Source organism: Lichenostomus cassidix, chromosome 6 (assembly GCF_008360975.1).
Source record: "Lichenostomus cassidix isolate B80296 chromosome 6, HeHo_3.0, whole genome shotgun sequence".
Lineage (NCBI taxonomy): Eukaryota > Metazoa > Chordata > Aves > Passeriformes > Meliphagidae > Lichenostomus > Lichenostomus cassidix.
Window position 1 is genome coordinate 28,300,714 of NC_139487.1, and position 16,722 is coordinate 28,317,435.

General features: G+C 41.2%; 1 protein-coding gene across 11 annotated transcripts in view; it reads right to left on the reverse strand.

Moving 5' to 3' along the window:
- FAM13C (family with sequence similarity 13 member C) overlaps nucleotides 1-16,722 on the reverse strand; it is a 115,525-nt gene that overhangs the window by 33,938 nt on the left and 64,865 nt on the right. For 7 of the 11 annotated variants that reach the window (XM_085064204.1, XM_085064197.1, XM_085064207.1 and 4 more), the window contains exons 7-10: nucleotides 12,975-13,013; nucleotides 8,047-8,103; nucleotides 6,146-6,344; nucleotides 1,530-1,651 (exon numbers count right to left, since the gene is read on the reverse strand). In XM_085064204.1, coding sequence (XP_084920330.1) covers nucleotides 1,530-1,651; nucleotides 6,146-6,344; nucleotides 8,047-8,103; nucleotides 12,975-13,013 — 417 coding nt within the window. Of the gene's footprint in view, nucleotides 1-1,529; nucleotides 1,652-6,145; nucleotides 6,345-8,046; nucleotides 8,104-12,974; nucleotides 13,131-16,722 lie in introns of those variants that run through there. The other 4 variants (XM_085064205.1, XM_085064198.1, XM_085064199.1 and 1 more) reach the window with 4 other exon arrangements.

Sequence of the window (16,722 nt, forward strand, 5' to 3'; positions counted from 1 at the left end):
AGGCTTTCTAAGGAGCTGCTGTGGTGTGAAAAAAAGAATAAATAGCATACTGAGCAATGCTAATTAATAATACCAGGCAAACTAGAAAGGCTAAACTGTTGAAGTGGACAGGGGAACTCTGCTGTGGTTGCTGTTTTATTCTTGCACACTCCACTCTGGTCTTATCTTTAAAGTCCATGTGTGTCTCATTCCTTTCAAAATGAACCAGTTATTTTATTACCTACCCATACACAAACCTCCCACCAGCAGAGCCACTGGGCAGATCTGACTCTCTGCTACCACACTCAGTAAGCTCCTCTTTACAAGAAATCCATGGGATTCTTTCCTTGCACAAGGAATGCCAGAAAAAGAGAAGGCAGGCTTCCTAATTAGAAACACTTCCTGAGACCCAGTGTCTCAATTGCACATGCAAGCATTGGAGGGCAAAAGCATTTCATTGTCCAAGCTAATTAAATGCTTTTTCATTCTGCTAAACCTTCCTTTTAGAGCACAAATTAAGATCATTTAAAATGTTGCCTCCTAAAAGCTGTGGCAAAGGCAACCAGTTCATGTCACATAAAGCACTGAAGTGCCATCGGATGGCAGCTGTCACTGCTGTCCTAGTCCTGCCTGCAAACTAACCTTGGAGCCAGCGAGCTCTAGATGTCAACCAGCTGTGCCCTGAGCCACTGAGCACCCCTGGGATGGGCTGCTGCTGTTCAGACCCTGCAAAGGAGCCAGGGACTCTGCCACAGAGGACCAAGGCTGTCATGCACTCAAGACAGAGGACAAAAAGCAGAGACCTGGCTCACCTGACAAAAACCCTGTGCACAGAAAAGTAGAGCCAAACCAGGACCTGAGTATGGGGAGTGTGTAAAGTGGTGCCCCTAAATCTAGTAAGGACTAAATCTTATCCTTAGGACACACCTTCAGTGGTCAGTTGGGTGATTTGAAGACCCATTTTTAGCCTTTTGCATAGCCACGAAGGATGAGAGTAGAAACTGTGACTTCCAATATTTACCAGAGATGAGTTACTTCACCATCAGCTGAGTTACCTGCTATTAAGATTTGGTTAATGCCTGACCTGGATACACTGTGCCCTTCCCAGCACTGGAACAAGCCCAGTTGCCACAGCACCCAGAGCCTAAACTATACTAAATGGATACCCTTGCTAAAGTCAGGTGTGAAGGTTCCCATTCCCATTTCACAATGAGAATGCAGCTCTGAGAAAGAGAGACAATTCAGCACTGGGGGGAAGGGAAAGGAAAGGAAGCAGAGAGGTATTTTTGAAACTTGGCACAGAGAAACTGAAGTTTCTAAACTGAGGATGTTCTTTCTGCTTCAGATGTAAGGGGTTTAAAGAATGATGAAATTTGCATTCTTATCTGTATCCCTTTTGCTTTCTCCAAACAGTCCTAGACATATAAATATAGAATAGAACTGCCAACAAGAGCCAGGAGTCTGAATATTTTATGCAGAAGGCAGCAAATGAATTAGCCTTTCCTACAGTTAATCAGAAGTGAAATGTGCTGTGTTATCCCAACGCTTACCTTGGTTGGAATCTCACAACTGCTTCCTGGCATTTTAGAGCCGTGTTCTGTGCATAGTTATTAGCTGAGGATCCAGCCTTCCCCTGCCACTCTGGGAGGCCTGGCAATGCACATTCCAGCTCCTGCACAAAGAGGGAAAAAAAAGAAAAGCTGAATGCATCCTGTCAGTACCAATCCAATCTTAGCTGAATATTTTGTTTCAGAAAAAATTGCTTCATGAGACCAGATGCTGATTGTGGATCCTTGCTATTTTTTAGTAATAATCTGGAAACTACTGGAAAACACAGAGAATAAAAGGTTCTAAGCAAAGTAGTGTGTTATTTCACTGGAAAACAAAAGCAGACTCTAACCCATTTTCTGTTTATTACTTAAATAACAGATGTCAGTTTCAGAGGTTCTAAATACAGAATTAATTTGAAATTATTTACTCACATGTCAGTAAGATTTTATTACTTGTGTATTATCAAAAAATTCTGGCTGACAAAGGCAAATACAGTTCACTTAAATAAGATTTGTAAGGTTTAACCATTTTCCTCTTTGCCTTCCCTTGAATATGTGTAACTTTATGAATAGAATATTACTCTGGGAGAAGGGAAAGGCAGTGAGGGGGAAAAAAAGTCACATCATCCAATCTGCTACACAGAAAATAAAATAAAAAAGGCACTTTAGTCCAAAATAGTGAATAAAGGAATAGGAATGAGAAAAGTATCCATTTAACTCCAAGCTTCTGAAAATCACTTGTAGGGCTGTGACAAGCTGTGTTCAGCACATCTCAATTTCCTTACCTATAAAATGTGTTGTAATATTTCCCTTGCATTGCAATGAAATGAGTTAATGAAGATCTTTGAAAATGTGATAATCAAAGTGGGACCTTTTCCCTACCTCTTTATTAGCTTTCGTAAGCCAATATTTCAGTCTAATAGTTTAAAAAATTAAAATACAACGTTCTCTGCAAAACAAGAGTGTTCACTTCCCTGGTAAAGCAATGTACCTGACTTTGCTCCAGTTTCAAAGCTTAGGTGGAATGATGGAAGTCAGAAGGTTGGATAGGACTGTTCAGATGGGAACTTGCAGGGAAAACTCAGCAGTTCCAGGCGCTTTCTGCTGGATGAAGGGGAAAGCTGAGGACAAGAGCATCTGCTGGCAATAAGGCCTTGCTTGCAGTCAGTGTTGGAGGACTTGGGTGGTTTTGGGTTATGTATTTTTTTTCTCTTTTGTGACTTTGTTCTTGCTCATAAATCATGTCATTAGGGTGTTAACAAGTAACACTAGGGAAACACCCTTGATGGAACCTCTGTTTCTAAAGAGCAGTGAAATCCTAGTGTGTCACAAGCACCAGCAGCAGAGTCCCATCTTCTGCTGCATTTTTGTTCCTTTTTCACTAAAGGGGGTGACTTCTACAATGAAGCTGCATCACAACAAACATAAACAGAGTATACCTGGAAACTGAAGAAAAACTTGCAGACTGCCTGAGGTGTTCATGTTTGTACAGCCAATGTGTCAACATCAGTTCTGGTTTTTTTTATTACTGCCCACTTAAAATCACAATTTTAATGTCAAATAATTGAAAGTTTTTTGACATCCAAGCAATTTGCCCACTTCATTTATATCAAAATACAAAACTTAACTTAGCAGTTTTCAGCATTCTCATCTCTAGGCACTGATTGTCAAGCCACTATTTCATTTTTATAGCCATTTACCTCGACAATAAGACTTTAAAACTGAACTTTTACTGTCTCTGTCTATTAGTTAGGAAGTTTAGTGTCCTTTTATAAAGATGTCTCTGTATCAATAGGGAATATGAGGATGACTCACTGATAATCTATATTCATGACTGTGCACCAAAGGTGAGTGACAGGAGAAAGGATTGGGCAAGGAAAGCAGACTTTCCATTCCTAACAAAGACTTTCTATTCCTCACCATCTGTTCTCACACTGACTCCCTGGAGTATGTTCCAGGCATATGCTTCCTCACCTCTTGAAGTCAAATAAATCCTAATTAATTTGATTGTCTATGGATTAGTGTTGCAGAACTGCTAAAGAAGCTCATGAAACCATGGGAAAGATGAAACCAAATAGCTGGAGTACAGCAGTGCAGTGGCATTCCAGCAGTCTGCCTCTCTTCCCATACTTTGTTTGGAAAGCTTACCGCTGCCTCCAGAGCCAGCTCCTGACCCCAGGGAAATAACTGCAGGCAACATGCAAAGTATAGCTTCACTCTGGTGACACATTGTCATCTGATAAATGGTCAAGTGAAGCCACCTTATGCTGCTCTTTTATTACACTTGGGTTTGTTAATCATCAGTTTAAATCTAATAACCTTTTCTTCATGAAAACCCTGGGTACCTGACCACAGTGCTACACTTGTGCCAAAAATACCAGAGGCACAGGAATCACACTTCAGCTGACTGAGAGCCTCGTGAAGCTCAAAATCACCAAGCTAGCCATCTTTCTTCTTGATCACATTGGTCTGCTCCCTCTCAGTGACCTTTCTACAATGGAAATCCTTTGGATTCTCACAACTTGAAAGGCACACAAAAGTGCTTCCTATCCAAACAGACTTTAATCCTTCCAACACATGCTGCAAACTTATCTCCCAATAGCCTCTTCTGATTTTAAAGGGACAGTTCTCTGAAAAAGCAACTCATGGGCTTAAAACACACAGGAGTGAATAGCAAGCAATTCCTTGGCTTATCAGAGCAGCACCTTTAAAAGAGGTTCTGTCACTGCTCTGGTGTCACTTTTTCTGATGGCACAGAGAAGTCAGGCTGGTGAAGTGAGGAGACTGCTGAAATACCCCTCTGTCAACAATCTCAGGAAAACAAGGATGAACAGTTTAATCATGATGTGCATTGCATTACGCTTTTCTTTCATAAATGCATGTACTCAGAAAGCCCTGTTTGTCAGCTCGACATCAGCTTCTTGGGAGTACATCATTTATCCCATCAAATGGCTTGGTGGCAAGGAGTTTCACCCAAGGAAGGTTCAGGCAGTTACAGTGTTTCATCACTTCTGTCTTTTTTAAATTCAAGCCCTTGAGTCATTTGAAAATTATCTGCCTGGCACAATGTTTCCTTCCAGAGGCTGCATACCTAAGTTGCACTGGTATTTTATGGCAGTCTAATTATATGCTCAAAATGTTTCCCATGAAAGAACATCACCATTTCCAGTTAACCCCTTGGGGCCATGTAAAATGCTACAGAGCAGCAAATCTATGCTGTTTGCTGTCATTGGGTGAGAGATACAGGCAGGACACACACAGGAAGAGGCTGAAAAAGCAACAGATGGCCTATGAGACAAATCTTGCCCTGTTTCACAGGCTTCTTGGGCTTCTTCATGACTCTTCTTCCTGATCTGACTCCACTTGCTCTTCACAGGGTAAAATTCCCATCATTTCTCCTGTTCAGCTGAGAGACATGCAGACTTTATTTCCCTGCAGGTTAAATAATATTCCCTAGTAATGCAATACAATCACAAAAAACCTCTCAGTTATTGCTTCATCTCTGGGATGAGCTCCAGAAGAACAGGCAGGAAGATTAGGGCAAGAGCCTGACACTGATTTTCTGAAAGAGACTGTGATAATGCCATTGGGATGCCATTTGATTTTCATTTTCCTTCAGGGATTAAAAAGGATAGTTCTCACTTAGAAGGTAAGACTGTCTAAAATTCTAAATTTGGTCCAAAATAATTCCTAGTCTATGATGGGTTTGAAGCACTTCAGAAAGAACTTTGCAAATTTCTTTCCAGAAACAAGAAGGGAGGAGAGACAAAAAGTAGCCAAATACATTATACATCAAATAAGAGATGGAAATACAGACATCTGTATTTGTGCATGCACAACTTTATGTAAACGCAGACATCTGTATTTACAGATGTCAGGCCCTGTGCCTACTGCAGACGAACAAATCTATCAACATTAAATATCTTGGATATGAGGATATTTCCAGCTGAGGGGTTAAATCTTCACCAGAGCTCTATCCCTTACACTGCACCTCCAACAGGGGTGATTCTGGAGTCAGCAAAGCATCTGTACCTCCAGAAACAGCAGTAAATACTTCCTCATTTCTAGTCTTTCTTCACACTGTTTACAAAATGTTCTGCTCCCCCAAGCTCAACCTAGGAAGCTGGTGGGGGAGAGCACTGCTACCAGAATCTGCACTGGTATGGTCTTACTATTTAAAGATGAAAAAGTCAGAAATTAAGATGAAGAGAAACTATGAATTATCTCTTTTAGCAGCCAAAATACCAGTGGAGATCCTTGACCAAATAAACAAAACAGAAACCATCTAATCAAGTGCTGCAGCCACCAAGTTTTTATATTTGGTGCTCAGGACAGCTAAAGGACAGCAGGGAAACTAAAGAGATATATTTGCACATCTTCAGCTATGCTCCCCACTCACTTCTGAAAGCAGTTGCAGCACAGCCCTCTCTACAATTCCCTGGCTGAAGGAAACTATTGTTACAGGAGGCTTCCAGACTGCAGGTCCCTGGAAAACAGGGTAGATTATTGTGGGGTCTCAAATCAGGCTAAGAATTACCAGGGAGTCCCTCTTTGCATTTCAAAAGTTGCTCAGACATTGTGCCACAAACCTGCCCCTAGTAAATTTAATTATTTACCTGACTTTCCTCATGACTTTTTCCATTTTCTAGCTTTGCAATGGGCTTAGGTTTCCTCAGCTTTAAGTTGCCCATTTCAGGCTTTAGAGCGCAGTCAGTTACAACCTGCTGCTTGTGCTGCTGAGCGTCTTGCAAAGGCAGCTGCCTTTCCTCTAAGACAGCAGAGTTGTCCGGGTAATTTTCTTTGTTATCATCGTCTCTGTAAGAAAATAAAATTGAAATGCATCAGGCAGGATTTCAGACACCTGTCAAAACATTATGAAGGAAGAGGAGCAACAAGTTCTTAGCTATTCATGGCATATTGCTTTCCCCAAGCTTAGGGTCTACACATCAGTAATGGATCTAAATTACTGTTAGCAATATTACACACTCAGTAATATTCCACTTACTGAGGAGCTACTTAAATGTTGGCTTTAAAGACACTCAGGCTTCAGCCCTACAGTTCACATTCCCCAAATAAAATCTGAAACTGTCTTCTTCATGCAGAAGACTTTCCCCACCTAATGATTCACAGTAAGCTATAATCTCACAAAAATATCATCAGATACCATAATTTACTCTTTACAACACTCCTCCTTCTGACAGTCCTTGGTTTGAGGGCCTTTGGACAAAGTGAGAGAGGAAGCCATTCAAAGTAAGGTCTGAACAAACAGAGATGTGTTTGGCTGGAAGGGACAAGCATGGTGCTCCCAGTTTGGAGAAAACATCCTCCTGTATAAGAGCACACCTGGAGGTTTGAACAGACACTGTTACTCATGGATGCTTATCTGGGAGAGACATTTTCAATCCTCACCCTGACTACAATGTGCAAGCTGTTCCAAGGAGACCTTGCTAGCCTTATCCACAGCCACTCACTCCAGCCTTAGCCTGGGCTCATGCCTTCCACTGGGAACATCTCCGTGGTGCCATGAAGTTACCGCAATGCAGAAGGCAAGGCTGCCTGATGAGCTGGCAGGATGAGCTGGGCGGCATTGCTGCTCCAAAATCCCTGGCTGTAGCTTAGTTTTCAGGTGGGATTTCAGGTGTTAGTTTCAGCTGCTAACATCCTAATGGTCAGCTGAGACATGACCTCTCTCCTGGTGTGAAGCTTCCACAGCTGAGGGAGTCAAAGGCTATCGAATTTAATCCCCCTGAGATTTTTTGGGGTTTTTTTTCCAGAAAGCATAACTTGCTAGGTTCAATGTTTTCTCCTAAGGATTTTGAGCTGCCAAACTCACTTTCCATCTGTGGCCCATCAGCATCCAGACGGATGCTTGCAGGGTGCCCATGGAGTTAAACACCATTGCTGCCCATGCCTTCTGCAAGAGTGCTCCAAGGCAGTTGTTATAGTTACAGCGTTATAGCTCACGGGCACTCCAACAATGTGCACAAGTTGCTAATTTTAAGGTATAATCGGATTTAAAAATCTTTCTGAAAGGTTAAGTTGCACACTCTAGCAATCAATATGTACTAACATAGCCACGAGAGAGGCATGTCTCAAGAATACTTCAGTTAAATTACAATTTGAAGGATTTTTTTTTTCACAGACACATTCAGAAATGAGCATATCCTTGCACAGTTGTGAAACTGTGCTTACTACTACTTTGTACCAGCTGCTGTACAGTAAAATTCAATGTATAAGCACCAGAGCTGCATCTGAATGACAGGAATATGATGTGAAGTTAAGAATACAGACCATAATATATTTACTTTTATAATAACAGTAATTAACCTTCATACTGATCACACAAAAGTATACAAGACAAATATACATTTCCCAGAAATACTAATAGCTTTTGCAGGTAACACCCCAGAAATTGTTCATTCCCTTGAGAGTAAAGATTTCTTTCTAATGGTTTAGCATAAGCAGTCACAGTCTCATTTGCTTCCAACGGTTTCAGACAAAGTTTGCAGGAGAATACCTGGAACTGGAACTGCCTGCTTGATCTTCATGCACAAACTCTGAATACCCGTCACACCTTGAAAATGAACACAAGATAATTGCTGATTTTCTGCCAGCTGCAGAAATGTAGTTCTTAATAACATGACAGTGCAGCTCAAAGTATAAACATATCTCTTCTCCTCCTCACACGTTAGGGTCATTTAATGCCATAGCTGCTCCATGATAGTTTAAATCTCAGAGGAAGAAGAGGATTTGGGATGTTAAGCATGCACAATTTGGTATAACATTTTCAGACAAATGGAAATTATTACAAGGAATTCAGACATTACTATACAAAATACAGGAAAATTATAAGAAATTCTGTATTCTAATTGCTTACAGCATACTTCACATTAAACCCAAAAATAATTAGATACAATTAAGGATGCATTTCTCCCAAACTCACAAAATTATTAACTATCATAGAGCAGTCACTCTTTGTGCAGCAGTAAAAAGAATCCCCAAGTGAATTACAAAGTGATGGTTAGTCTTAAAAAGTGAAGTAGCAGTATTTTTTAAGATGCCTGAACAATCATAATCAATTCCATCCCCTTAAGTAACAAGCAGCAGCATTGTCCCACAGCTGCCTAATCAAACAGAGAATTCTGGATAAACATACAAAACCCCAACCACTGAGAGCTGAGCATTGCACTGTGGCTGCATGGCTGAACTTTGCAGGATGATCTACTTACAAAGCCCACAAGCAGTCTTCCTTCAAATAAACATGAATCCATAAGCATGCACTCCTCAAATATGCCAACACCCTGCCTGATATTGCTGGGGTAAAGTCAGGGCCCTCTCCTCACCCTCAGTTCATACTCACAGGGCACAGACGCTAAGGAGGCCTGGATCCCTTGAAGTTTTCTGGCAGAGGAATCTCTTCATTATGGGGAAGCAGCCTGTACTTTCGCTGACTTGTTAAATTTTGAGAAGAACTGTCCCACTTAGAACAGAGTACATTAAGTGACACATTCATAGCTCTGCGTTGCAATTTGATGGCAAGGGTTTTAATATATTCCTCTTTCCCACCAGTCTTCTGCTGGTGTCTATATCAAAAGTCAGACTGCAGCAGAAAATATTTAAAGGGCCACTCAAGTGTTTACCCTTCCTGAATACATAAGCATACGGATGAAAGCATTTGCTGCTCACAACTGGAGCACAGAACTACAGTGGCAGATCCCCCTTATCACACAATATTCCTGCAACCAGTGCAGCTTTGCCCACGAGGCAAAGTGGGATGATGGGTGGAAGACAGGGGTTGTGCAAAATGGATAAATTCACTGTACAACTCTGGTTGCCTCTGGATGCCAGTCACACCTTCCCTCTGGTCTATCCCTGATTTCCTTATGGGAAGCAGCAAGGTGTGAGCACAGGACACACTGGGATGTGAATAAGGAATCCCAGTGTGAAAGGAACCAGGAACCTGGCTGTAGAACTAGATGGAATATCTCAGAGGGAGGAAATGATAGAAAGACAATGCACTGTGAGGAGACAGAGCCAAGGTCAGAACTGGATGGACAGAGCTCCCAACACAGACACAGGAGAAGGGGAAGATGCCACCAGGTGAGGTGTGCACCATGGGCCAAGCCACAGTCAGCAAAGTCCAGGGATCCCCTAAAGGGAAAAACTCTCCCTCCTGCATGTGCCTCAGAGAGAAGAGGTGGGAGAAGGCAGCTCTGCCACCAGGTTCGCTCCCCCTTCTCTCACCAGTCACCACATTTGGCAACCTTCAGCCCTGAGAGACCACCTTGGCAATGGGGAATTCTCGCTACAGGGATAATGGATGGCTGAACACAAGTCCATTGGCCAAGTCTGTGTGACCACTCTCCTTAACTGGGAGAACTCAGCTGGCTTTAAGCAGGTGATCTTGAGAAGCAGAGGCCCTAACTTGGCATCCAGCAACTGAGAGAAGTCATAAAACAAGACACAACTTATAAAAAAAAGTGAGAGTGACAAAATGTATTTGAGTAATTGGATGGCAGTAGATAGGAAAGATAAGCAATAATGAATCAAAGAAGACTATTATGGAATTTGAAAGATCATGAGGAAGTTCAGAAGAAATACAATCTAAAATTTTCAACAGAAATTTCTGTCTGTGCAAGAAAAAATTGTAACCAGGAGGTTGAGAGCTCACTCACACAACACAGTGCTTGAGGCTAAGACCATAGCAGGACCTTTAAAAAGATAAACTTGTGATATAATGCAAATATCCATCATTAAAGCACAGTGTTTTTACCTTGATTTCTACAAGAAAACATCTTCTGTGTCCATGCCACCTGTCTGCACATATCAAACAAACATGCACACCTTCCTCTCCTCTCAGCAACTTTTAAATCTTGTTGTCCAGCTTTAGCTGTATTTCATAGATAGGATGATATTCAAGAGTTTGGTATGTTTTTTGATAGTTTGTGGCCATGTAGCAGAGAGGGTTCCCATCAACCAATAAACTGCAGCAGCATCTTCCTCACTCCTAAACTATCAGAGAATATGTCACAACAGCTTCAGGTCAGAAATCCAAATAGGTTGAAGCTTACATTGGGGAGGAGCTGTCTTTTGACAAAACCAGTGATATGAATCCTTTCCCTTCAGTGCCCAATCCAGCTACTGACTGATGGATATCTCTTAAAAGTCAATCCATTATCAATCTTATGGCATGGGCCAGAGTCAGCTCAGAGATGGGATCCCAGCCTAGATGGAGTGTTGCTCTGACTCTGGATGGTACTGTCTCTCTGTTTCTTCCAGGGTCTCTGGGTTAATGGGACCAGCTCTTTAACTTTCTTCCCTTTTCACCTTTCCATAGGAGCCATTTCAGAACAGTATGAAAACTTCTCCCTTTGGCTGACTTGACCTTTCAGATGCTCACGTGAACAATTCCCAAACCAGGCTGCATGTATGGCTTGCTGGGAGTTTTGCACCCCCAGGCACTTGCCTTGTCTGAAGAAATGTTCCTGAAAGTATCACTGCCTTTAATATCATTCAGGAAGCCCTGGCTTTGTCTTTGCCACAAATAAAGACAAAAATTGTTAAATGAGGATGTCTAGATTTGTATGGCAAGCTCTCTCTTTCTTCTGCTAAATAAAAGTAAATCTGTTTTCATCTATTTTCCGAGATGGCCAATGCAAACAATGAGTGCTGAAATCAGTCAGAATTGTGTACCCTCAGCAGCTCTCAAAAACAGGCTTTGGGGGAAGGCTCCAAACAAGACTTAGGGAAGCCAGCTCTGGAAACCAAGCTTGTTCAACTGGACAATGCTGTTCAGATGTCATTGTTCATTCGCTTTGTTTTCTAAAAACACGTTTCTACCCCTTTGTTTGGAAATATAAGATTAAACATGAAATCCCACAAACCAGAGCCAACAACAGCTTGAATGAGGGAGATCCATCCTTCATGCCTGGCCCAGCCCAGCTCTGCCACTCTGCTGGCTCTCAGTCTGCACCCTCTCCATCTCCCCAAGAACAGGGCTGGCACCACATTCCCAGCTTTTATAGCCTCCTGGGATTAACATGATCCCCACAGAGAAAAGCCATCATCTTTGGGTTCCAGAAACCTCAGGGGTGAGGCAGGCCTGGGGGCTGCTCCAGGGGAATCCCTACAGCAGACAATGGATGCACTTAGGGACAGAGAAAAGGGAAGGAGAAAATATGAAAAATGTATTATCTGTAATCTGGATATTTCTCTGTGAAGGGTGAGCATCTCAGAATTTTACAGACCACAATTAATCACTTAATTAATAGCAACACAGGAAATTAAAACAAACAAACATACAAGCAAACAAAACCCCCTCCATGATTTATTAGCTTCTGTGCAATCTTTCCATATGTGCCCCAATCACACATGATAATCACAAAAAAAAGAGGCTAAATTTAAACATTAAGTAAAGCAAAGAAATAGAAGCAAATAAAACAAAGCAATAGAAGAGATGGAAATTCTTTAGATCTCTATGAAATATTACTTTTCCTGTAGTGATTATGAAAACACTTAGGGATGGCTCAGATGATTACAACTTGGCCTGCTTTCAGAATGTACCCTCTCCCCACAGCACTTAGCAAACAGCTCACTGTCCAGCTGGGATGTTTTAAATTCTGAGCATTTTAACAGTGTAAAACTCACCCAATACACAAACAAATCCATATATCATTTTCCTTCTGAAAAACAGCTTGGCACCTTACTGCTGAAGAATCTTCCCCAAAGGCTTTTGAAACAATCAAAAGCATGCAAAATAAAAATGTACAGAACACCAATACTGAAGTGGTTTAGACTAAAATAAAACAAAGACCATTTCATTTGCAATAGTTCCAAGAGGGTTTGCCTTTCTAACTTTCTAATGTCCTCCCTTGTTCTGTTATCTATGTAAAACAACAAGAAAATCAACATATGCATCCTTATCATTATGATATGTACAAAAGACTTTCTAATGATTTTATGGAATTGATTGTAAAGAAATTATGTATTTGGTACTTGGCCTGTCTAAATAATGGGGGGGTGTGGTTTCAAAATATTTGCAAATTATTTTTATTTCTAACAATGCTTTTGGTAAGTACAGACCATGTGTCCCTAGAAAACAGATATGCTTGTGTTTGACAGGAACATCAGTACCAGAAATGAGCAATATTTTGACAGGAGCTTTATCCGACATGCAAATCATGCATTTAAACGTGTGATGTGCATCAAGCATATATTCTCCCAAAAAGGTATTTCACTGCTAAATTGTCACAGAGCATTTATAGGCAGCTGCTTTATGCAATCCTTCCCATACACTCAATAATATATTTAGAGTACAGAAAATTCAATTGAAATATATGACAGATAGCTTGGGACTTCTCACATACCACTTACAATTATTCTGTACAGTAACTAAACTCATCATTCTTGTTTAAAAATAAGGACATCTTTAAAGTGTTCACTTACTCTGCTAAAGCTGTCGTGTTGAAGGACTTATCCTGAATGCTGAAACAGAAACAAGAAAACATCAGATAAATCAGCAAGGCAGGCAGGCTCCCTGTATCCTCCTCAGTTGTAGGAACACATGCACAAACATGGCATTGCGAGGCACGTCTCTGTGTGCTCGCTCTGCATGCACAGCTCTACCTTGGGCTGCTCTGCACATGCTCATAATCAGGGAACCACAGGGATTAGTCCTACAACACTCACAAAGCCCAGCCAGCAGAGCTCAGAATTCAGACAGGGGTGCAGGTAGACTCTGAGGCTCAGATCATGATCTTTTATAGCTGTGACAGTGCTGCTAATAAAGACTTAGGTTTACAAGCAAGTATTTGGCGTTCTGTCCTTTAAATGTTTGCTCTGTGTAATTGGCTCATCAAATGCATAGGGGTTTATTATTTAAATAGGGTTGCCCAGCTGAGCTCTCTGGAGGTTTTCTTGTTTTGTGGTCTCTTACACACTCAGCTGATGGCCAAACCACAAGGGATTCTGTGAGAAAAAAAAATCTGGCAGAAAGGACAGTTCAAGTAGGAAAAGGTTATTAAGCTAACAGCAAGCAGTAGATGAAACCATTCCTGTGAAAGGAATAGGCTGCTGTGCTCCTGCAATAAAATGTTTCTGACCTGATGTAATACGTTCAGCAGGGTCAGCTCAGGGTATTGCAAACTGCTGGGTTTGAAGCAGCAGTGGAATTCCCCCTCCAACAACACCCCTCAAATCCAGTGAATACACTCTTGGATCATCCTGAAATCTTACAGCAGCAAAAAAAGAAAAAAAGTCCCAACAGTAAACAATCTCACAGCTACATAGCAGAGATGGGATTTTTGTTGTTGTTGTTGTTTGGGCTAGGGGGGAAAAAAGCAATGCAGACAACAACGCCTTGTGAGCACTCCTGTTAGTGACAAAGACATCTCTGAGATGCCAGCATCAAGCGGAGCAGGGATAAAGAGAGGCACCTCCTCCTCCTCCTCCCCGCAGCAGCAGCTTGTGCCTCTGCGTGGTGTTGACACACATTTCCCAGGCAGCAGTGGCAGCCAGGATTCACAGCCCTGACAATTGCTTTGCTTTCACCAACAGCACTAACAATGCATCACATCTTCACTTCGTCCCAGCCTTCCTACCTGCTTGCACACACTACTTTCCTTTCCTCATATTTGTGCATGTATATCAATTTGTATAACAACATGAATTACCTGGGGATCAGAATACCACAGCCAGTAGAGTAGCAGGTTTTGTGAGGGAAGGGTGAACAGGAAAGCTAAATTTAATGGCTAGCAATTAAATCCTGCCTTAAAACTGAAAATTCAATTTTTTTCTTCTCCTGTTTCCAGTTTCTTGGATCTGTAAATATAAATTTCTTTATTGCTATTCTATTTGCAGGACAGCAACTGAACAAAGGTATGCTTCTAGATGTTGTGAGAATCAAAAGCTCAATTTACATGCTCAATAAGTAGAGTGTCATTAAAAGTAAGTGATATTATTTTTAATGAATATATTCCAGAAGGTTTAAGTGCTGGATTTTCAATGGTTAGGCTAGGTTCACTTCAAGTGTGAAATGGAGGAATCACTACATTTTATCACAAAATAACACAGATAAGCAACACAGCTGGGCTAGAGTAGAATCTAGAGAAGGACTTGATACCTACACACACCCACACAAAAAGGGAGGTCTTCCAAACATGACTTCTCCATTTCTGGGCACATAAGTTAAGGTGTAATTCTCTATGAATGCATGCCCTGTGCAAACACACTGCAGAGTTCTGATGTTATTACTGGTAAGATAATATGACTGAAGATCAGCTTGTAAGACAAGGATGCTTTGGACTGAGACCAAGTTGAAAGTATCATCACTTTTTTGTTGCTAGTCTGGACTTCTGTGCTGAATGGCAATTGCTGGATCTCCCTTAGGGAAGCACTTTATATTTCAGCTCACTCACAAACTTCCACTAGTTTTGAAGACAGTTTTAAGGATAGCACTTGATCAGTGTAAATGGATAGTCTCTTCTTGCAGGGTTATAAAACCATTCAACAGAAAACAAATTTCAGGTAAAACAGGATTATTAACAAACGCCCATAACTAAAAGCCAACCACATTCAGGAACCTCTCTCAGAGTAATGCCCCAATCAGATAAATGAAGCCATCCTGCTCTTGGGGAACACAAGAGAGGAACTACAGCAGACATCTCTGCTTCCTTCCAAGTCCCAGGCACAGAGAAAACATAAAACTGCTGTTACCTCTTTATTTTCAATAATGACATTGAAGCCAGTGAGGGCTGTAATGCTATAAAACATCACTCTTTAACACATTGAAATTCTCAATGCCAGATATATTTCATCACCACATTCAGATGACATGACAGGCCTCTCATCATCATGAAGTCTCCATGAAAATAAAGCTACACCTATGTGGGAAGGAAGCTTTGAACTTCCCCCCTGAATAGCACATAAACTTTGAAGGACTTTTTATTTTGAATTCATTAGAATACGTATTTCTGAAATTCTGAAAATAAAGGTTTTTAAATCAAATTTTCCATATTTCTTCTGAACAGTTTCAGTGATTCATATTTTTGCAAGTCCTGTCTATGAAAAGACACTTTCTCTGTGGAAAAGCTTCCCATTTCATACCCAGTTTTGTTCTTACCTTCTTTTGCCAAATGTTGATCAAGCCAATATAAACATCATATGACAGCCCTTAGCTGACAAGAAAAATGTCAGAGATCCCCAAAGCAAACATCTACATACATTTTGGAGATACCAAGATTCAGAAATATGTTGCTGTTCACTTCTGAAAGTTTGACTAATATATTGCCTATTTATGGTTGACAGATAGATTGGCATAGAAATGCCATTCTTTATTTGGTTTGTATCATCAAGAGAAGTACTGCTAGGTCAGGAAGGAGAATGAAACAGGAATCACAGCCTCCAGCTCGGTTTTGCACTTAACAGAGACACATAAATGATATGTTCATAATCTCAGAACAATGTTAGTGGGCAGTGAGTGCCTTAAAAAGACAATGTAAGTCTGGGAAAGGAAACGAAAGTAGGGAGAAATAGTTCTGGCTTCAGCAGGAGAGTGCAACAATCAAAATGTCATCAAAACATGGAGCAATAGCAAAGCTTTCCAAGCTGCAGCTGTCTAAAAACTCACACACACCCCACACCCACATGCCTGCAGGCTTCGTGGCTCTTTGGGTTCACCTGCAGAACAGAACCTTTCCCTCAGTTTCCAGAATTTGCTCATCTTACTAAATGACTGTTTTCCTCTTAAGGTAGTTTCTGACTCAGACAAATGATGAGGCCTTTCAACCTTAACTACAGAATAATGAAGAATTTGTACTGGGAAATAAACCTTGTTTTTAAATGGGAAATTACACATTTACAAAGAACTCCAAGCTCTCTAAGGTTCTGGGAAAGTCAGTGTCTCCGCATTTAATATCTACTACCTAATGACAAACTCAGTGCAAGCCTATAGGGTGTGATTAGCATTTATTGCCAGACTATTTTCTTTATTATAATTTGTTATTCCACAGAGTCCAAGGTGCTTGTGCTGGAAGTGCTGCATCAAAGGCAATTCTATTTTGCAGTGCAGTCAGGCCATACAAGGGAGCTGCCCTGGGCACCCTGAGGGGATGTGAGAGGCACAGTGTGACACACAAACTGCAGGACGAGGAGCCCAGGGCCACTCCCTCCAGCTCGAGGGAGAACTTACTCATGT